Below are 18,077 nucleotides of genomic sequence, written 5' to 3' on the forward strand. Positions count from 1 at the left end.
TGTGTGGGGGACTGTGGAGAGGAATCACTTTCTCCAGGCCGTGGAGCAACTGCAGAGTCCTCCTGCTGAAGATATTCCAGCCAAATGTCTGAAGAAGACGCAGAGAGCACTTATGGGGCATCCCTGCTTTGGGCAGAGGATCGGAAGATCTGTATATCACTGGGCCCTCTGGCCCTAATACATGCCTCATGCCTTCCCATGAGTTATGTGCTGCCCTGCAGAGAATTCAGGCACAGCACGATCTGCACATGGGATGAACACGCCACATGTAGCACACTCCCCAACCCTCTGTATCCAACCATCTTTGCTCAGAACTACACTGAAAATTGCAGAACGACTGACTATATGACAGGTTCAGATAAACAGATTTGGTTTCATTCTGTGTCCCTTGTGAAAACCTTTTCTTGTGATGGGAACAGGCTAAGAGCCCAAACCCATAAACTAGGTGAACAGTCATCACTCATTCAGTAGTAGTCTCATTAGACTAGAATATGGGACTACTTGCATGAGTAAGGTTTGCAGAAATGGGCTCTTAAACTTAAGGGCTGTGACTTAAAAAAAAAGAATATTAAAAAATTTCTTATAGTTTATGAATTCCCTGTTCTGTGCATCCAAATTAATTTGGTTCCTCTGTTTTCACAAATATAATGGAGTAGTAGAAATCAATATATAGAAGACTTAAAAAAAACATAATGCACAAATGTATACATTAGAAAACAAATTCAGTGATGAAACTGTGCTCAGAAGCTGCAACAGCTGACAGGATGTGAAATATTTTAACAAATACCCATGTTTGTGAAGTAGTACTTCCTGTTCAAATTTTTAAAAGAACAATAAGCAAAGCCAGTGAAAATCCAGTCATATTGAACTGCTAGTAGTACAGCTGGACCTCAGCTGCTTGATTCAAAGCCCACTGAAGTCAACAGAAATCTTTAGGGCCTGATCCAGGCTCTGGATCAGGCCCTAAATGTACAAAGGAGAAAAACCAATAGAAACTGTTTACTACTGGAGTTTTCAAAATGTTATTAGCACTGAGATAACAGCATCAAGCCACTTATAGTGTGTGGCAGCTAAAGGATGATATAATTATCCTTCTAGATTTGTTATTAAGTCTGGTTCACCAAAATAATGAAAATAATCAAACACTGGAAAAATAAATCCTTTCTATAGTAATGCTATATATAGCTGTTAGTCTTCCAATGTTATAACTAAGAGTGGCTGCAAGATTGCAATATATATGAATCAAAGAAAGGCTTTTAGATATTACTAATTCTGAGAACTGGTGTTAAAAATCTTGGCGTACTACAGTAAATGATTTAAAGATCTGTATTATTTATTTATTTTAAGTAAATTTTCTCCTTATGAAAGGTGCCAGATTGACTGCACTGGAGAATGAAGTCCTCTATTGGCTTCTATTAACACATGAAAGTGGATACTAAAGCTACAATATAAATTAATGTTACTAATGGCAAAATTATGTAGCTTTATTTACAACATGTTAATTCAGACATGCTTTGGAAGAAATTGTGGTATCATGGAATTGGCCAGAACACCCAGTGTCTAAATGGTTAATGATACATACAGTTCAATATTTCAACTTTAATTTCAATTTCAAGCTACAGAGCAATTAAAACAAATATGGTGGTTTTATATTGACAGAATTATTGCTTTCTGGCTTGGCTCACAGCAATAAGCAACCTGTAGGGAAAACAGAGACTGTATCCATCATAAATCCTAGCATTGTTTGCTTTTTAAACTCGATTTTCTGCCATGCAAAGTACAAGGCATGCTCATACTACTGCGCTCACAAATTCAATGGAAAACATGCTTGAAAACTAGAATTTTATATCAGTCCTCTACTGGGTTGCTTCTGGATGGTATTATGAGACTTTAAGCCCTAAAGACAATATAATAATTTCCTATCATCCAAATTTGCATATACAAAGAAAATAATAAATCAAATACATGTAATTAGTATATTAACATTAACTGAGTACTAAATGCTTTTTGATGTATAGAAAATAATTACAGTAGGGTAATCCTAAATTGTAGCCACACTCTTAATGGACAATTAGTTATACAGTTCAATAATGTTATGTATTTTATTTCTCTATTTGTGGCCCTTAAATCTTAGTACAATATCTCAGGTACAAATTAAGTATACATTGACAGATTTTAATTCAGGACACTGAATAGTGATACTTTTATTTTTCTTAAAATAGAGAAACATTAACTGACTGACCCTGGAAGACTTATTTCCTGCCAATATCAGTATAGACTCTTTGTTTCATGGTGCATGCAACATACCAGCATTATTAGGTCTTGATTATTAAGCCACATTATGCTGTGCAGATCCCTTTTAAAATCCATGTCCAATACACAAGCAACAAAGACTTCAACATATTATGAACAAGTACTTTCCTGTACCATAGATAAGAACTCAGTTGTGCCAAAATGCACATACATGAATCATTTTACACATGTGAGGAGTTTCGCTGAGTTCAGTGCGACTCCTCATGCAAATAAAGTTGTTCATGTGTGTAAGGGTTTGCAGGGTTAGGTGCTATGGCCTGGATCCTGCAAAGACTTGCAGTCAGCTTAACTTTATGCATTGTGCATGAGTCAATGGGACTGCTCCCAGTGTGTGTACAGTTAAGCACGCACATAAGTTTTTGCAGGATCAGGGCCTATGTCACCAACCTCCTAACTGTAACATATTAATAAACTTCAAAAATATACAAGTCAGACACCTTGATGTTTCCAAAAGCACCTTAGAGATCCATTTATTCATATATTGTGTAACACAAGATAAAAATATTTTAAAAAATCTTTTATCTTTTTTATTACCAATGCCTTGAGTAAGCCACACCAGCAATATACTATAACATGAAGCTCCAATACACAGTCATTTTTGCTACTCACCTGTCTGTTACGTTCATCCATAATCCTTGTGATCTGAATCTTTTTTCTCCCCATAGTCCCCGTTTTTCTTCTCTCTCTCGTTCCTGAAATTATGTATTTTTTCCTTCTCTTTTCTTCCTTTTTCCCGTTTCCTCAAAACAAATCTCCCTCTTCAGCACTTGCACTACTCAGTTCACAGACCCCTGCATCCGTTCCTGCTAAGCACACAAAAGAAATCAACTCTTACTATAAAACTGATAAAAACTGCCAGCTAAATAGATAAAAGTTACTACAGGGAGTTTACCAAGTGCCCTAAATATAATCTAGTGTACAACCAAATTATTCTGCAGTTATAAAGTAAATAAGACAATATTAAAAGTAGTAACCTGAAAGTTTATTTTCATAGTTATAAACGACCCGACAAATCTTTCAAGAAATGATTAAGATGACTGAAATTCATGTCTCCATAATTTTCATGGATGTAGGTATCTCTATTTTAAAAATAATATTCATTGTGCTAATATGAAAAATTACCTAAATACGAGAGTTAACGAACCTTTCTGTACCTGTGTATGCTAAGTAGGCCAGCTAATTCATTCCTGAAGGGAAAACAATCTTGTGTTTTGACAGCAGGGGTGATAACGCCCCTCATTATGCAAATAGGATGGACCATTATTAAAGTGCTATTTGATATATGAGAAATGTCAGCTAGTTTAATCTAAATCCTTTAATCTCATTTTTTAAAAAGTCTACAGTTAATTCAAGTACTACTTAAAATACTTTACGAGAAAAGTAGTACTTCTTTATCCCACTACATTTCAAAGTATGTTCTAAACTATCTATACCACAGGTACGTAACTAGCTAACGTGAATTTTTCCATTTGAGAATATTTGCATAAGGTATTTAATCTACGCAGAACAGAATAATAGGAACAGTTGTTAAATAAAGAATGTTTTGAATTAGTATTTTCACATTTCTGATAAGCCCACATATTAGTCCTCTGCACTTTACAAAAACTAGTTGCATTATAAAATTTAAAACTGTTACAGTAAATATATAAATGTATGACAACACACAGAAAATATTCCATAAAACGCCATAAACTTCAGGAGTAATTCTAAAGGCTTGCAAAACATTATTTAACCAAACCAAACAAAAGAAAAACTTTTCAAAAAGTTCATGCACATATTATGTTAAATCTGGCAATAAAATTAATATAATATAAATATTCCTTTTGTCTCTTATCACCCTTAAGATTTACCATAATTATCAGCTGAGTATGACAGCACAGAGTATTTGTAAACACTTTAAAAAAAATCCCACAATCTAAACAGGATTCAAATAAAAATGATCAGTGCATCACCACTTTTACCTCAGTTCTATTATACTAACATTATTTCTTCATTTGTCCAAATTTATCAATTTTACAACAAATTGGAATTTTCTTGTTTATTTTAAGCTGGTGCTCTCACAGCCAACTTGACAAATTCCCACAATATGTTATGTAACATTAAGCCGATGTCCTGGCCATTTAATCCATTATTTGGCTCTGATTCAAAGCTACTGAGGAAGAAAAGCTGGACATCACTCTGTCTGATCTTCAGTTCTCTCTTGATTTTCTTTGTATTTATTTAACTTGAAGCTGTTCAGTATTTTATCAGTTTAAGAAGAGTTGAAATCATAGCTAAAAGATAATCAGCTGATTAGAATTTTTTAACTAGCTATTACGATATAATCAATTCTGCTGGATTAAACAAGGTTTAGATCCTAATATTGCTAATCAATATTATTTTACAGTATATGGCATGCAAGATGGAGTAGTTTGTGATGCCATCAAAATAAAGTGCACAAGTATTTCTGCAGCTTTTGTCCATTTGAAACAGTTCAGCAATATTTTTACTACTTAAAATGACAGTCACCAGACCATAATAACCATAAAAAACTAGATGTGCCAAACAATGAATTAAAACAAGTTATTTAAAATGTATTTATACAAACTTTTTTCTAAACAAATCTAGGAGCCATAGTCCTATCTGATATTCACTGTTGACAAACAAAGCCAGGCTATTTATAGAAACAGTCAAATTTCCTTGGACTGGGTTTCTTTCCTGTTTTTCCCATAGTCTTACCTCCAATACAAAGAGCAAGTTAAAGTGGTGTTTCCCATGCACATGCAGGACCCAAAGGAGTCTAACAGGCTTTCTCTGTAACAGTAAGCCAATACACTAATCCACAGCAAATGCATATGGAACAATTTCCTTTCCTTTCATTCAACTGAAGCTGGTGGCACTATCGGCTTACAGCACTACGCCTGCCTAAACTCTTATTCACTTCAAGGTGGAAGGTCAGGGTGGACAGATTAGAGAAGTGGTGACAGGGTTAGCAAGGATGAGAACTGCTTTACAGATCAAGATTCTGAAGCTGAATGAGCGCAGAAAAATCAGTGAATGCTGAAAATCTACTAGGAAGGGCACAGCCAGCTCCTGGTGAAATAACAATATGGTGAGCCTCTCTCCTACACAGTTATCAGTTCCACATTTCAGACCAATCTTTCAAATAATAAAAACTTTTATAGACAGCTCAGAGTACAGAACTCTTAATACTGGCACAACAAACTATTCTTAAAATAGTCACACAATACTTTTTGGGCCAAATTCTGCCCTCATGGATGTCAAATCCACTGACTACACCAAATTTACATCAGTGTAACTGAGAGCAAAATTTGTCCCATTGTTTGAAGAAATAATCTATTAGGAAGAAAAAACAAATGCGGAAGATAGCGCATTATTTACAGGATGTCCGAGGGAGAAGAAATTATGATAACCCATACATAGATATCTATCTCAAAATTACACAGACATGCAAGAAGTGTTACCCAAAGGCAACAGGTTACCTTTTACTGAATTCACCTGGAGGTGCTTTTTGTTTATTCTCCTGATTGCTTTTTGTTTAGTAACCTAATGACAAATAAAAATTATTGATCTTGTTTAGTGAATTTCTTGCCTTTCTATAATTTTCTATTTTTATTGCAAATACAAATAAATTGTGATATATGGTATTTTGTGCATCTGTCTCTCTATTTATATACATACATATAAATATGCCCACATACACATATATTGTTCTAAACTGTATACTTCACATTTGAGTGTCTGTACACACACACACACACACACACTTTACAAACATATATAAAAACAACTATATTGATGAAGTATAATGTATCTTGAGATGAGTAAATCAGTACATCTGATTCATGGGTCATATCCTTCAAAGGACTGACAATTTTTGTGTCAACTAGAATACAAAGAAATATGGGTATTATCATTTGCCCTCCACCTGCTCTAGGAATTTCAGTAATGCTCATGATATTTTTTGTATATGCCTGCAGGAATACAGTTTATGGTATTACATTTTTAAAGTTCCTGTTAACTGATCAAATTATATTTTCCAAATGCAAATAAAGCACACGAAGTAGAAAACCTGCAAACAGTACAAAACTTAAGCTGTCCTGCAGGCTTTCATTATCCAAAGAGACTTAAAATAATTCCAGAAGCCTCACTGAAATAACTTTCCACATAAAAGAAACCTTCCAACGTAATGACATAGTTACATGTAAATAATCTGCATTTTTTTTAAATGTCATAGTTACATGCTGTGGAGTTACAGTCTTCAGCATTTTTTCTCTCTTTTTTGCAAACCCAAACATAAAAAAATCAGACTGCTTACTAAAAAGAGGAACTTCATTTTGGCGGGCTTCTGTTCACTTTATGATTTGGCACAGGCAGAGATAGCTGATGGAAGAGTGATTTGAGCCTCAAAAAAAGTAAAAAGTTGTAAAGGACAAATGCTGCAGATCATTCAACCACTCCCACCTCTCATTCTGTCTCTCCCTCTCTCTCTCCTCCCTCTCTCGCACACACACACAAACTCTCCCTTTCCCTCCCTGCAACACAGAAAAATCTTGATAGAATGGCAGGAAACACGCACAGAGTGGTCAGGGAAGGATATGATGTCAGCAACCACGAACAATAAAAGGTGTAAAGGTGCTTCCTTCCCTAAACTGTTCCAGAAGTGCAAAATGGGAACCAAAACTCTCCACTTCCTTCTCTGAACAGTACTGTCTGAATCTGTACGGCTGCAACACTCCAGACAGAGTTCTTTGAACAAGTCACAGAAAGGGTAGTAAAGAGTATCTAAATAGGAGAATCAAAATAGTTATTTTATAAACAAGAAGGTGATCCCAGAAAGACTTAGCTGATTAAAGTTTTCATGGTTTCATTACAAAAGAAACAGACTTGCAATAAAGATTTTTCTCTTTTCTTAGGCAGCATGTTTCTTGAGTAGGGTTATTAGATTAAAAATTTAAAAAACAAGCAAACAAACAAAAACAAACAGATCATCCTGTATATTATGAAAAAAGTAAAGAAATGAGAAATGTTGTAAAAAAATCCTTTACCTTTACAGATAAAGGCCTGATTCAAAAGTCCACTGCAATCAATTGGAGTCTTTACATTGACATAATTTATAAGCTTTGCATCAGGCCCTAAAGGAAGAGCTAAATACACCTATTATGCTGAACACTGACGTGTCCGAGAAAAATTTGTTTTCTTTAATTAAAATAATGAGCAAACAAACAAACAAACAGTTAATCCCCAGCAGTCTTATTCAAACAAAACTCCCACTGAAATTTTACCTGTACAAGGACTGGATGATCAGGCACAATGTACAGATAAATAGAACTATACCACTTAAAAAAGAGATACGCTGGATCAAATAAAGATGCTTTTGAATCCCACACCTTGTACTGTTTAGTACTGCAGTAAATATAGCACAAGGGCAAAAGTCACTGGGCCAAATTCTGCACTGAGCATATTTGTCTCTGATATAATTCTACCAGTGTCAACAGAGATATCACCAGTGCTAAATTTTGCCTTTAAGTTTGTATGTGATTGTATGAGTGTAACTGAGGGCAGAATTGGCTTATTAACAGCAACTTTTTATAACAGATTTACATATTTCATGTCATCATCGTTACAATATATCTGTGATACAGAAATAGTGCACTGTACTGTATGGTTCATTTGGGCAAGAAGCCATGCAACAAATGAATGAGTCATTTTAAGATTTCAAACATCTGTCCACAACACTCTGATTTAGAAATTGAACATAACCTACATTTATGTGTTTTGATCTTATGGTCAGAATACCACATTAAAAGGTGTGGGAGGGAATTCATTCTAATCTGCTAAACTTATCTCAGGAAAGCATGCATTTTTCTACAGGAAGTGTAAAACAAACATTTAAATCATAATAGTCATAACATATGAATACAGACTACTGAAGTTAGCATATGTAATACTGAAAAAACATTAATCCTGATGCATGGACTAGCGAGTGCAACAATTTTATTGATCCTTTCATTTGTTTATCTTATCTGAGGTAAAATGTCTTTTGTAAAGTAAAACCTAACCAGTTTCAACATATTCTTTACACATTGTTTTGCAAAAAGCTGCCATAATTAAAAAAAAAAAGTAAACTACAGAATGCTAGCTGTGCATTCAGTAAATGGCAAAATAGCCACAAGTTCACTAGCTGCAAAATCAATTCTCTCTCATATTTAAATGATTCATTATCATTTTAAGAGAAAACTTTAATAATTTATCTAGATACGCTGATTTTACTAATTATCATTTTAAGAGAAAACTTTAATAATTTATCTAGATACGCTGATTTTACTAATTTTACTACTGACTTTGAAGGCACCTGCTGAATTTATAAGGTTTTCTTACCTAATTAATATTGTCTTTATTTATTTATTTTAAGGGGAGCAGAACATGTCTACTTTACTTTCAACAGTTAGTCTCCACTTCAAAAGAAATGGTCTAGTTATTATTCTTATTGATGTCTGACTTTACATCTGATGTGTTCCTGAATATAGCCATGTTGCCTGGAAAATCCCTCCATTTTACTTTGGACTCCTTATCCCTTATATTTTTGTTGCATTATTCCTCTAGCTGAGAGGGAAGCTGAGCTGCTTTCTTCCTGATCAATACTGTTTTAGAGCTTGCCTAGTCAAAAGTTCACAATACAGTCGTGCTTCCCAAGTTCTAAAAATGATGGAACACATCACCACCAAGCTGTCTCGGAAGTAGAGAAGGGCCAAGACGGAACCTTGACTCTGACCCTTTCAAATGTTTGGGGTGATTTTTGATCCCTGGATCTAAACTGCTCCTCTTGGTTTTGTTCCAAGTCAGATGCCAAACTGGAAAGGGTCTATTTTCAGGTCCCAGTATGGGTGTTGCTGAAATCATATGAGATTAGATGTTCATTTTCATCCCATTCTTATAGGATTTGAGCCCAAGATGGTGGAAACAGCACGAGAGGAACTAGTACTGTGAAACTGCTGCCATTGGGGCCGAAAACAAGTGAAAACAGGTTGCAGGTAATATTAAATCTGGAGTCTGGCCTAAACTTAATCCATGTTGATACACTGCCTACTGAGCCCAGCCTACTAGGTAGCCCAGCAAATTCTAAATTTAGGGACAGATTGTGTTCTAAGGATTGGCATAAGAATAGGACCCTCAAATTGTGGATCTCCCTTCTCTGTGCAGAAAGGGATCAGGGGGTTCAGCTATCTCTGTAGCAATTACATTCCTTTCCCTTGGATCCTGTGCAGGGGCTCTGTGTGAATCCAATAATTTGCAACTGGAAGGAGGTGGAATGAACAGGACATTTGCTGGAATGATAGGGTAGAGGTGAGACAGTCTAGGACTGTATTAACATCACTGACGCACACACACTGTACTGGTTAACCCCATGAAGAGGTGTCTCAGGGTGGTCACTGTCTGGGGAGTTTCTATCACAGTGGCTGCACTGAAACTGCGCTGCCAGGGAAATGAGGCAAATGGCAGAGACCTGGTACCCCAGAGGATCCTCAAAATCTGAGCAAATCTTGGGAGATCCAGGGGTTCATGAGTGAGAACTCCTGCTTTCTTCCATGGAAGGGCAAATCCTGCACCCACAATGGGGTCCACAAGGGGTCACTGCACAGTGTCCTTCCCCTTCTATTGATATTTCTCCATAAGGGCACATTATGGTTCCTGTATATTATATATATAATAACTTGTAGTTATCTCATTCAACTTGAAAAGTTTGATTCTTAAGGAACATATTTTGGTGCTATATTAGATCATTTTTTGCATCAAATACACACCTTTTTTAGATGGCTCCTCCACCCACCCACAGCGACACAGAATCTTCTATATCTCTGACTCATCTCTCAGGACCTGATTCTTCACTAACTGTAGTTTTACACCAACATAACACCACTAATTTCTGTGGAGTTACTTCTCAATTATACCAATGTAAGTGAGAGAAGAATCAGATCCAGAACTATGATTGTTCACAGAAAAAGGAATGTTTTCCTACATCACAGACCTAAAAGACATAACTTTTATCCAGATATTTTTGTTACTTTTTCCCAACAAACTAAGATACCTGGCATATCTTATAGGTGGCACTTCCTTTCTTATCAGAGAACAATCAAACAGAAGACTGTCCCATTCCTTCTTTGTATCCAACTCCAGAAACTTGTCTTTTACCATAGCACCTTGGGGTGCCATTGACTTGCATTCATGAAGAAACGGACGAGGACAAGCCAGACAAAGGTGACAAAGGTGAGGTGACCATAGTACCTGACCCCACTAGCAATGTCAGGTATTAAACTGTGATCTTCCTGAAATATAAAGTCGTCTGCACAATACAGTGGATAGTGTGCTGAGATGCTAATTGTTCATTTATTCTATTATCATTGTCATTAACAAGGAAAATCACAAATTGCATTTTATGCATGGCCCTGATAGTTTATTCTACAGAAGTGTTAATTTGACAAACGTAGCAGGGTTATAAAAACTATGAAGCTTCCAAAACTCAATTATGACAAGGCAACTATCCCCCTCTTCTCAATGACACAACGGCTGAAAATTCTACATTAAGACTTCCATTCCCAAGGACAAAAGGAGATGAAAGGTATGTCAGGTATTTAATAAAGCTAACAGAAAATACTGCTCTCAAAACACCAGCTTTTAGTTAAATAGAGGTGAGAAATCTGCTTTTGTCTGTGAAAAAGGTTCTTTTTACTATGCAGCTCAGAAATTAGGATAGAAAACCTCTTTTAAACAGGTGAAGTATATACAATTGTAATAACATCTAAAGTCAGGTGTCTGTTCCTTTACAAAACAAAAAGCCAAATTCATTCAGTGACACCGATATAACCATTTGATAATAGAGGATTTTTTGATATCCCATTTAAACCTTAGGATATGGGCTATTCTCCATGTGTATGTTATTCAGGATCTGCCTCTGCTCCTGGGTTTCTGGGTTGCAGCAGGGTACTGTTCCAGAAGAAGGAAGGGTTTTGGCTGCTGAGAGACAGGATAAATACATATACTTGGTGGAGTGAGCCCTACATCATCCCTTACCTTCCAAAGCTATCTAGTTCCTCCGCATGACTGGCCTCCTGACATGATTCACCTCCCCCATCAACAGCTCCTGATATCTCCCTCTGTGTGAGTATCAGCAAAGAGGAGATGCATGAAAAGATCTTGCCAGAAGAGGGGAAAAAACAGCCTGGTGTTGGCAGTGGGGGAAAGCAGAGACATGGATCCAGTGACTAAGAAGCAGTGGACAAGTAGCTTGAGAATGTTGGCCTGCTTTGGGGTGGGGACATCTTCTGGTGCTTTGCATTGGGAGTGTGGCTAAGGGTATTTGGGGGGGGGGGAGGAGGAAGGGAGCAAGCAGCAGCTGTGTGGGTGAGAGGCAGAGGTGGAGAAGCTTATGTACTTCTTTTCAGAACGTATGTACTTGTCTTCAGAAACTCAATCCAGAACATTGATTATTACCCGTCAGTACTCTAAAGGGTTAAAAGAGATATACTTGAGATACCTAAGATCTATCTTGAATCAGTTAATTAGCATGCCGCTCAAGCACATCATAGTTCTTATTTAGTCTTGAGAATTACATTAGGTAACCAATTCATACTTTCCATACGAGGATTTGTTCTTCTAATTCTTCATAGAACTGATGTTTAGCAGTTTTCACCTTAAGGCTTGAAGAAGCAAATTTCTACTGGTTCAGAAGGTGTTTACCACAAAGGTAAACCCAACATTGTCTGCAAGAATAAAAGCCACTATCTAGCATCACAGTCTGTCTACAGATACCCAGCTGTAACCACTCCATTGCACATATAGCTGGTTACTTTTTTTAACCTCCACCCCCTCACCCTCCCAATCCCCGCCCCCGCCCCCCAAAAGCATGTTTGGCAACATCTAATGCAAAAAGTCAGCATCCCTGACAAATATCATCTGAAGACAGATATACAAAATACACTTCATTTGTACAAGGAAATCTTGCTGCTGTCTTACTGCTTTTAGGCCCAGACCTACAAAGTGACTTAGGCATTGCAACGCCTAGAAAATCACAGGAACAATACTGTGAACCACAAAGCCTGAGTTAGTTGCCTAGGGTTCTATACAACAAAAGGGGAGAAAGGCACCTTAGACAACAGTCCTCAAAGGCAGCACACCAGACAGGGAGCCCCCTAAGCTAGCCAATGGGACACACCAATAAGGGATGTCTGTGCTAAGCCCTACCCCTCTCTTGGAGATAGGTGCCTCCCTGTACCTTGGATTTAAGCACCTATCTCTGCTCATGATCCATGAATTGGAGGAAGATAGGTGTTCAGACACTTAAGTCATGTATAAGGCCCTCTCACCCAAAAAGCAAAAGGCCAGAGAGTGAAGGAGAACCTTCCTTATAACCGGTAGCTTAGTACTCACCTAGGATGTGAGAGAAATTCCGCTGAAGTCCCCCTTCCTCCCAAAGGGAAAAATGGATTTGAAGAGAGATCCACTGCCTCTCAGAGCCATTCTAATTCCTTCAGTTGCCCAATTAATATTTCATTATAGTGCAAAGATTGAGGAAAACTCAACATCAGAATAGCCCAAAGCTCAGTGGGTAAAGCACACACTTGAGAGCCAGCTAATCCCTGTTTAAATTCATTCTCCCCTTCCAGCAGGGGGAGAGAGGGGCAGGGGACTTGAGACAGATCCTAGGGAAGTACAATAACCACTGTGCTAAAGATTATATGGGAGATCACATCCCTCCACACACTTTGTGTAAACTCATCTGAGGGACCTGATCCAGTAGGCAGCCTCTAAGTTCACTTATCCGATCAGGTCTTCATATGAAATTAAGGCAGCTGAACGCCTGTTCCCAGTTTGAGAATTGCTCTGGGGCTTAGATGGATACCTAGCGTAAGGCAGTAATGTACAGGCTCAGGAGGGAAATAGGCACCCAGGAGCCTCAAATGAAGCTGCAGCATGCATGCTGAGAGGCAAAAACTGTGGTCCTGAGCAAAGTTAGGGGCCTATGGGGTTAGGTTGCATACAAGCAGTTCTGTGGTTCACAGAGGTACCTAAAAATGGGATAGAGGTGCCTAAGTACCTTTGTAGATTTCATCCTTAGTAACCAAGTATAGTTTGTTTGCCAATCTCCATTCCATCTGGAAAGAGAATATTTTTCTTAATGGATCATTGTCAACATTGTTCATTTTATTATCATCATAGCAGTAAGCTGAACAAAAACAAAACAAAATCAATAAAAAGATACATTAGCTAATCTTTTTTGTGGCCTTGAATGTATATTATGTTTACTCAGAAAAAAGCACTTTTATAACCATATTGATATACAAAGTCATTTCTGATAAAATAGCCTTAGAAACAGAAAACTGCAGTAAAGCTGAAAGGCAGCACAGTATAGAAGAGCATGCCCAAGGCTGACAGGCAGTCACTCCTGACTTCTAATCTTGCAACTGCCACTAATAAATTAAGTCATCTGGGAATTTGCTTTCAGTTTCCCATCCATAAAACGGGGATAATACCCACCTACCTATACAAGTGTACTGAGGAATAATTAGTTAATTTGAATATTTGTCATAAGCTACAGATATGCTTAATATAATTAATAAATAGGCTCTTCAATTTTCCTCTGGCACAGAAAATGAAAAAGAGCACAAATATATGAAGTTGCTCCCTAAGCTAAAGCAGATAGCAAAAGTTTAATAGCCCCAATCTCTAGTCCCAATCATTTAAGATAAAAAAGTTTCCAATTATATTACTTTGTCAAAAGCATTTAGATACATATACTATTCTAGCAAAATAACCCTACATGTTAATATGTATCCTCTCAAAATAAAGATATTTGACAGTACTGTCATACATGGCCCAATATGGTACATAGCACATTCATCAATTTCCTGTTTCTCTCTCTCTCTCTCTCTCTCTCTCTTACCGCATCCTTATCAACCTAATTAAAGCTTTGTTCATTTGAAACCTCAGATGACAATTTATTTAACTCTATCCCACTGTGGTCTTTTTATAAAGAGAATTAAATTTGATCTTCTGACAGCAATTATTAACTGATCCCAACTGGCCCCAATTAAGACACATGGCTCACAGGCCTCAAAATCCAATAAAATGCCAAGTCCTCTCTTTCACTTGTACATCTTTCTTTACCTTGCTTTATTTTCTTAAAGCCAATTAAGCTAGTCTTATCAAGTGGAACTGAATGTTATTGTGTCGATTAACTCAAGACACAATGTATCAATTTACAGTGCAGACACACTGAAGTATTGACAAGAATTCTGAAGTCATATCCTTCTAAGTCTTCCCTGTTTCAATTCACTTAGATTCCAGCAAAGAGAAATCCTTAAATGTATTCACTTGTGCTGCACATGACCTACATAGCACTTCCTTTAAAACACTGTATATATTTAAACAACACTGATGAGAAGAAACTATTTAATAGCCATAACATAATTTTTAGATTGTTTACAATGCTATTACAAGAACACTTCCCTCATTTCAATATTTTCCCCTCAGAAATCATCTTAATTTCACAGCTTCAAAGGAACATGGTGCTCATGAGTAACTTCTGAAATTAACCTTTTTACCCTTAATTTCTGCTCTAATTTTTTCACATATGTTCAGTAGTAAGTTGTGAAGCAATGTTCCCATGCCTTCACATAAATGCAGGTAGCCCCAGGATTTGGAACTCATTGATTGTGTGCCACCCCAGGGAAAGGGCTGAATTATAACCAGCCTCATGAGACTGAAGTAGCTTCTATTCACATCTGGCTCTCCTTATTTTAAACTCTAACACCTGGTTCAAAATTTAACCCCCATCTTTTGCTTTGAAGAAGAAATAGGACAGATTTATCTACAGCCATTTGCTTTAGGTCAAGGCTGAACCATGTGATGTTCTGCTAAATTAATTGCAATGCAATTGACATAGTTTGACACAGTTTTTAAAAGAATGATGTTCAAATCACTTAATGACTAGATTTCTTTCCCTCTGTTTGAATACATGTATTCTTATATTTCTCTACATGTAACATACTGTGGATGATAACCTATCAACATGCAACGAATGCTGTATGTTGCAATGCTTGTAATGAATGAATTATAAGAAACTAATAGTACACCTCTACCCCGATATAACGCTGTCCTTGGTAGCCAAAGAAAGTATTGCATTATAAGTGAAACTGTGTTATACCGAACTTGCTTTGATCCGCCGGAGTGTGCAGCATCCTCCGCCCCCCGGAGCGCTGCTTTACCGCGTTATATCTGAATTTGTGTTGTATCAAGTCACGTTATATCGGGGTAGCGGTGTACTGTCAAATTGTGCCATCACAGTAGTATGTAAAAACTAAAAAAAGCTCAGAGCAAGACTGGTTCCATCTTTTTAACTCATTAACCATGCTGGAAAATGTGTTTTCTATCTGTTATTCTTTTCATCACATGCTTAACAAATGTAATCACAATAGTACTTAGACATGAAGAAGATACAAAGACACTGAAATTGCAATGCAATCTTTCATTTACTGGTAGGAAGATGTGCAAGGTTATGCAAAACATAATCAGACATATGTTTCCTCTCCAGAAGGGAAACACAGTTTTCTTAGTGAAAAATCACAAAATAGATATAGTACTTCCCAGTTTTCTAAAAATAAAACAAATCTCAACCCTTGATCTAGTAAATGCAATTGATCAGAAAATAAAATATACTGACTTTAAAACACAGGTACCACTTATGCTCCCACAAATTTTACATGACCCTAATAATTGTTAACTGTAACATAGAGCATGAATAATGATTGATTCTTCATTTCAACCAACTGCACTCAAGTTTCAGTAGAATCAAAACAGATTTTGAATGTATTGTGCTGTAAATGATTTCTCATTGTATTCTGATAATCTTATATAAGACATGATGTTAATTTTAGAACATACTTCTGCTAAAAAGGGCAAACCCAGAAACAGATTTAGTGCAAAGAGCTGAAAATATCCTGTGGAAAAAAATCTGTAGAGAAATCAGACCAACCCAAATCCTGCCATTACTCAGCACTGCAGTGACGTGCAGATGTTTGTAGTGGTTTGAGGAGCCAGCGGGGGCTGGAAACTCTACGTACTCGACTTCAACATGATTGCAATTGAACCTCATCAAAGTAAGAGTTCATAATTTGTCACAGAAAACAGCCAATTAACATATGTTAGCAAAAAGCTCTGTAAAGATAATATATGATTTAAGACCCAATGCAGCTGTCAGAAATCAAAATTCTGCATTTTTAAAAAGCAGTATCAGGCTGGGCTTCACAATATTTAAACTGATAATGGCTACTATGTTTAAAAAATATGAAAAACATAATCATAGTATTTCTTCCAGGTTTGGGGTTACAGCTAGGGCAATCTGGGTACTAAAGCACTATTTACTATTCTTATGTAGTGCTGTAAATAGTTAAGACCTTTGCCAAAACACAGCAGTTATTTTGTTTTAGTGCTATTTTAAAATACAGACCTTCATTGTGAGTGAGGTGGCCTTCAGTGATGCACTTTGTTGTTAAGACATTCCTCTGAAAACACAGCCTGTCCTTTATCTTTACAAAAATACAGTTCTGTGAAACTGCACTGCTGCCTCAGGGCCAGGATTGTGATCTCAGTTACACCACAGCAACTCCAGAGTAACTCTACTCAACAGATGAAGTTATTCTGTAATTACACTGTTCAAAATGAGATAAGAATCTGGCCCTCAGCAATTGTTAAAATAGAGATATGCACAACATAAAACAAAATGTGTGTTTTGAATGTGTGTATATGTGTGGGAAGTGGAGCTTAGTGCTTTGCTAACACTTTTTACACTGATGGTGATGTAACTGACCCCTATGTTTTCTAAACCGCTTCTTGATAAATCTCCATTCTAGGTCCCTTGCATGGATAAACCTTTAGAGTCACAGGCTTTATGGCCAGAAGGGACCACCAGATCATCCAGTCTGATCTCCTGCATATCACAGGCACCAACACCACTCAGCACCCACACACTAAACCCAACAACCGAAATTAGGTCAAAATATTACAGCCCACTAGACTATTATGGGCTATGGGCACAGAATAGGAGGGACTGATGTGGACAAGTGCCTGAAACCCCCACAGTGTCAGGGATATGATTAAATCAGAGATACCCAGATAATCCTGGCAAGTGATCTACACACAATACTGTGGAGGAAGGCAACCCCTCCCCTGCCTTCTGCCAATCTGACCTTGTGGAATACTCCTTCCTGACTCCATATATGGCAATCAGTCAGACTCTGAGCATGTGAGCAAGAACTAGCCAGCCAAGCACCTCAGAGTGAGAATACTTGGTGCCACCTCAGAGCCCTGGCCCTCTCCATCCAATGTCTCATCTCCAGCCATGTCCATCCCTGATGCTCCAGCAGAAGCAGATGTGGAAAAAGAAACAAACCCACCAGAAGACACTGGGGAGATGAGGTGGGGAATCCTGCCTGACCCCTGTAGGTGTCCAGCTGAATGATTAGCATGTTATTTTTTTTTAAAAGTCAGATATTTTTTCTTTTATAATGTTTAGATCACTATGTACCAATCAGTAGCCTCAGTAATTCTAAAATAATCTATCTTACCTAGTTTGTTTGTTTGTTTGTGTGTGTGTGTGTGTGAAGACATAGTATTGTAAAGGGAAATGTTTCCTCACTTTCTTTCTGAAAGAAATCCAATAAAGACAAAGTTTTTAGTTAATTCATTTTAAAATATGGTTTTAATTT

General features: G+C 37.1%; 1 protein-coding gene and 1 long non-coding RNA gene across 23 annotated transcripts in view; one reads left to right on the top strand and one right to left on the bottom strand.

Annotated features, from left to right (window-relative positions):
* Positions 1-18,077, bottom strand: part of MEF2C (myocyte enhancer factor 2C) — a 162,399-nt gene that overhangs the window by 85,571 nt on the left and 58,751 nt on the right. For 11 of the 22 annotated variants that reach the window (XM_032784914.2, XM_032784911.2, XM_032784909.2 and 8 more), the window contains one exon: positions 2,923-3,119. In XM_032784914.2, coding sequence (XP_032640805.1) covers positions 2,923-2,976 — 54 coding nt within the window. In that variant the 5' untranslated portion in view covers positions 2,977-3,119. Of the gene's footprint in view, positions 1-2,922; positions 3,120-5,795; positions 5,860-6,631; positions 6,719-13,408; positions 13,467-18,077 lie in introns of those variants that run through there. The other 11 variants (XM_075067063.1, XM_075067064.1, XM_075067067.1 and 8 more) reach the window with 8 other exon arrangements.
* Positions 1-18,077, top strand: part of LOC142046981 (uncharacterized) — a 318,894-nt gene that overhangs the window by 62,666 nt on the left and 238,151 nt on the right. The gene's annotated exons all lie outside the window — the stretch shown is intronic.

Source organism: Chelonoidis abingdonii, chromosome 6 (genome assembly GCF_003597395.2).
Source record: "Chelonoidis abingdonii isolate Lonesome George chromosome 6, CheloAbing_2.0, whole genome shotgun sequence".
Lineage (NCBI taxonomy): Eukaryota > Metazoa > Chordata > Testudines > Testudinidae > Chelonoidis > Chelonoidis abingdonii.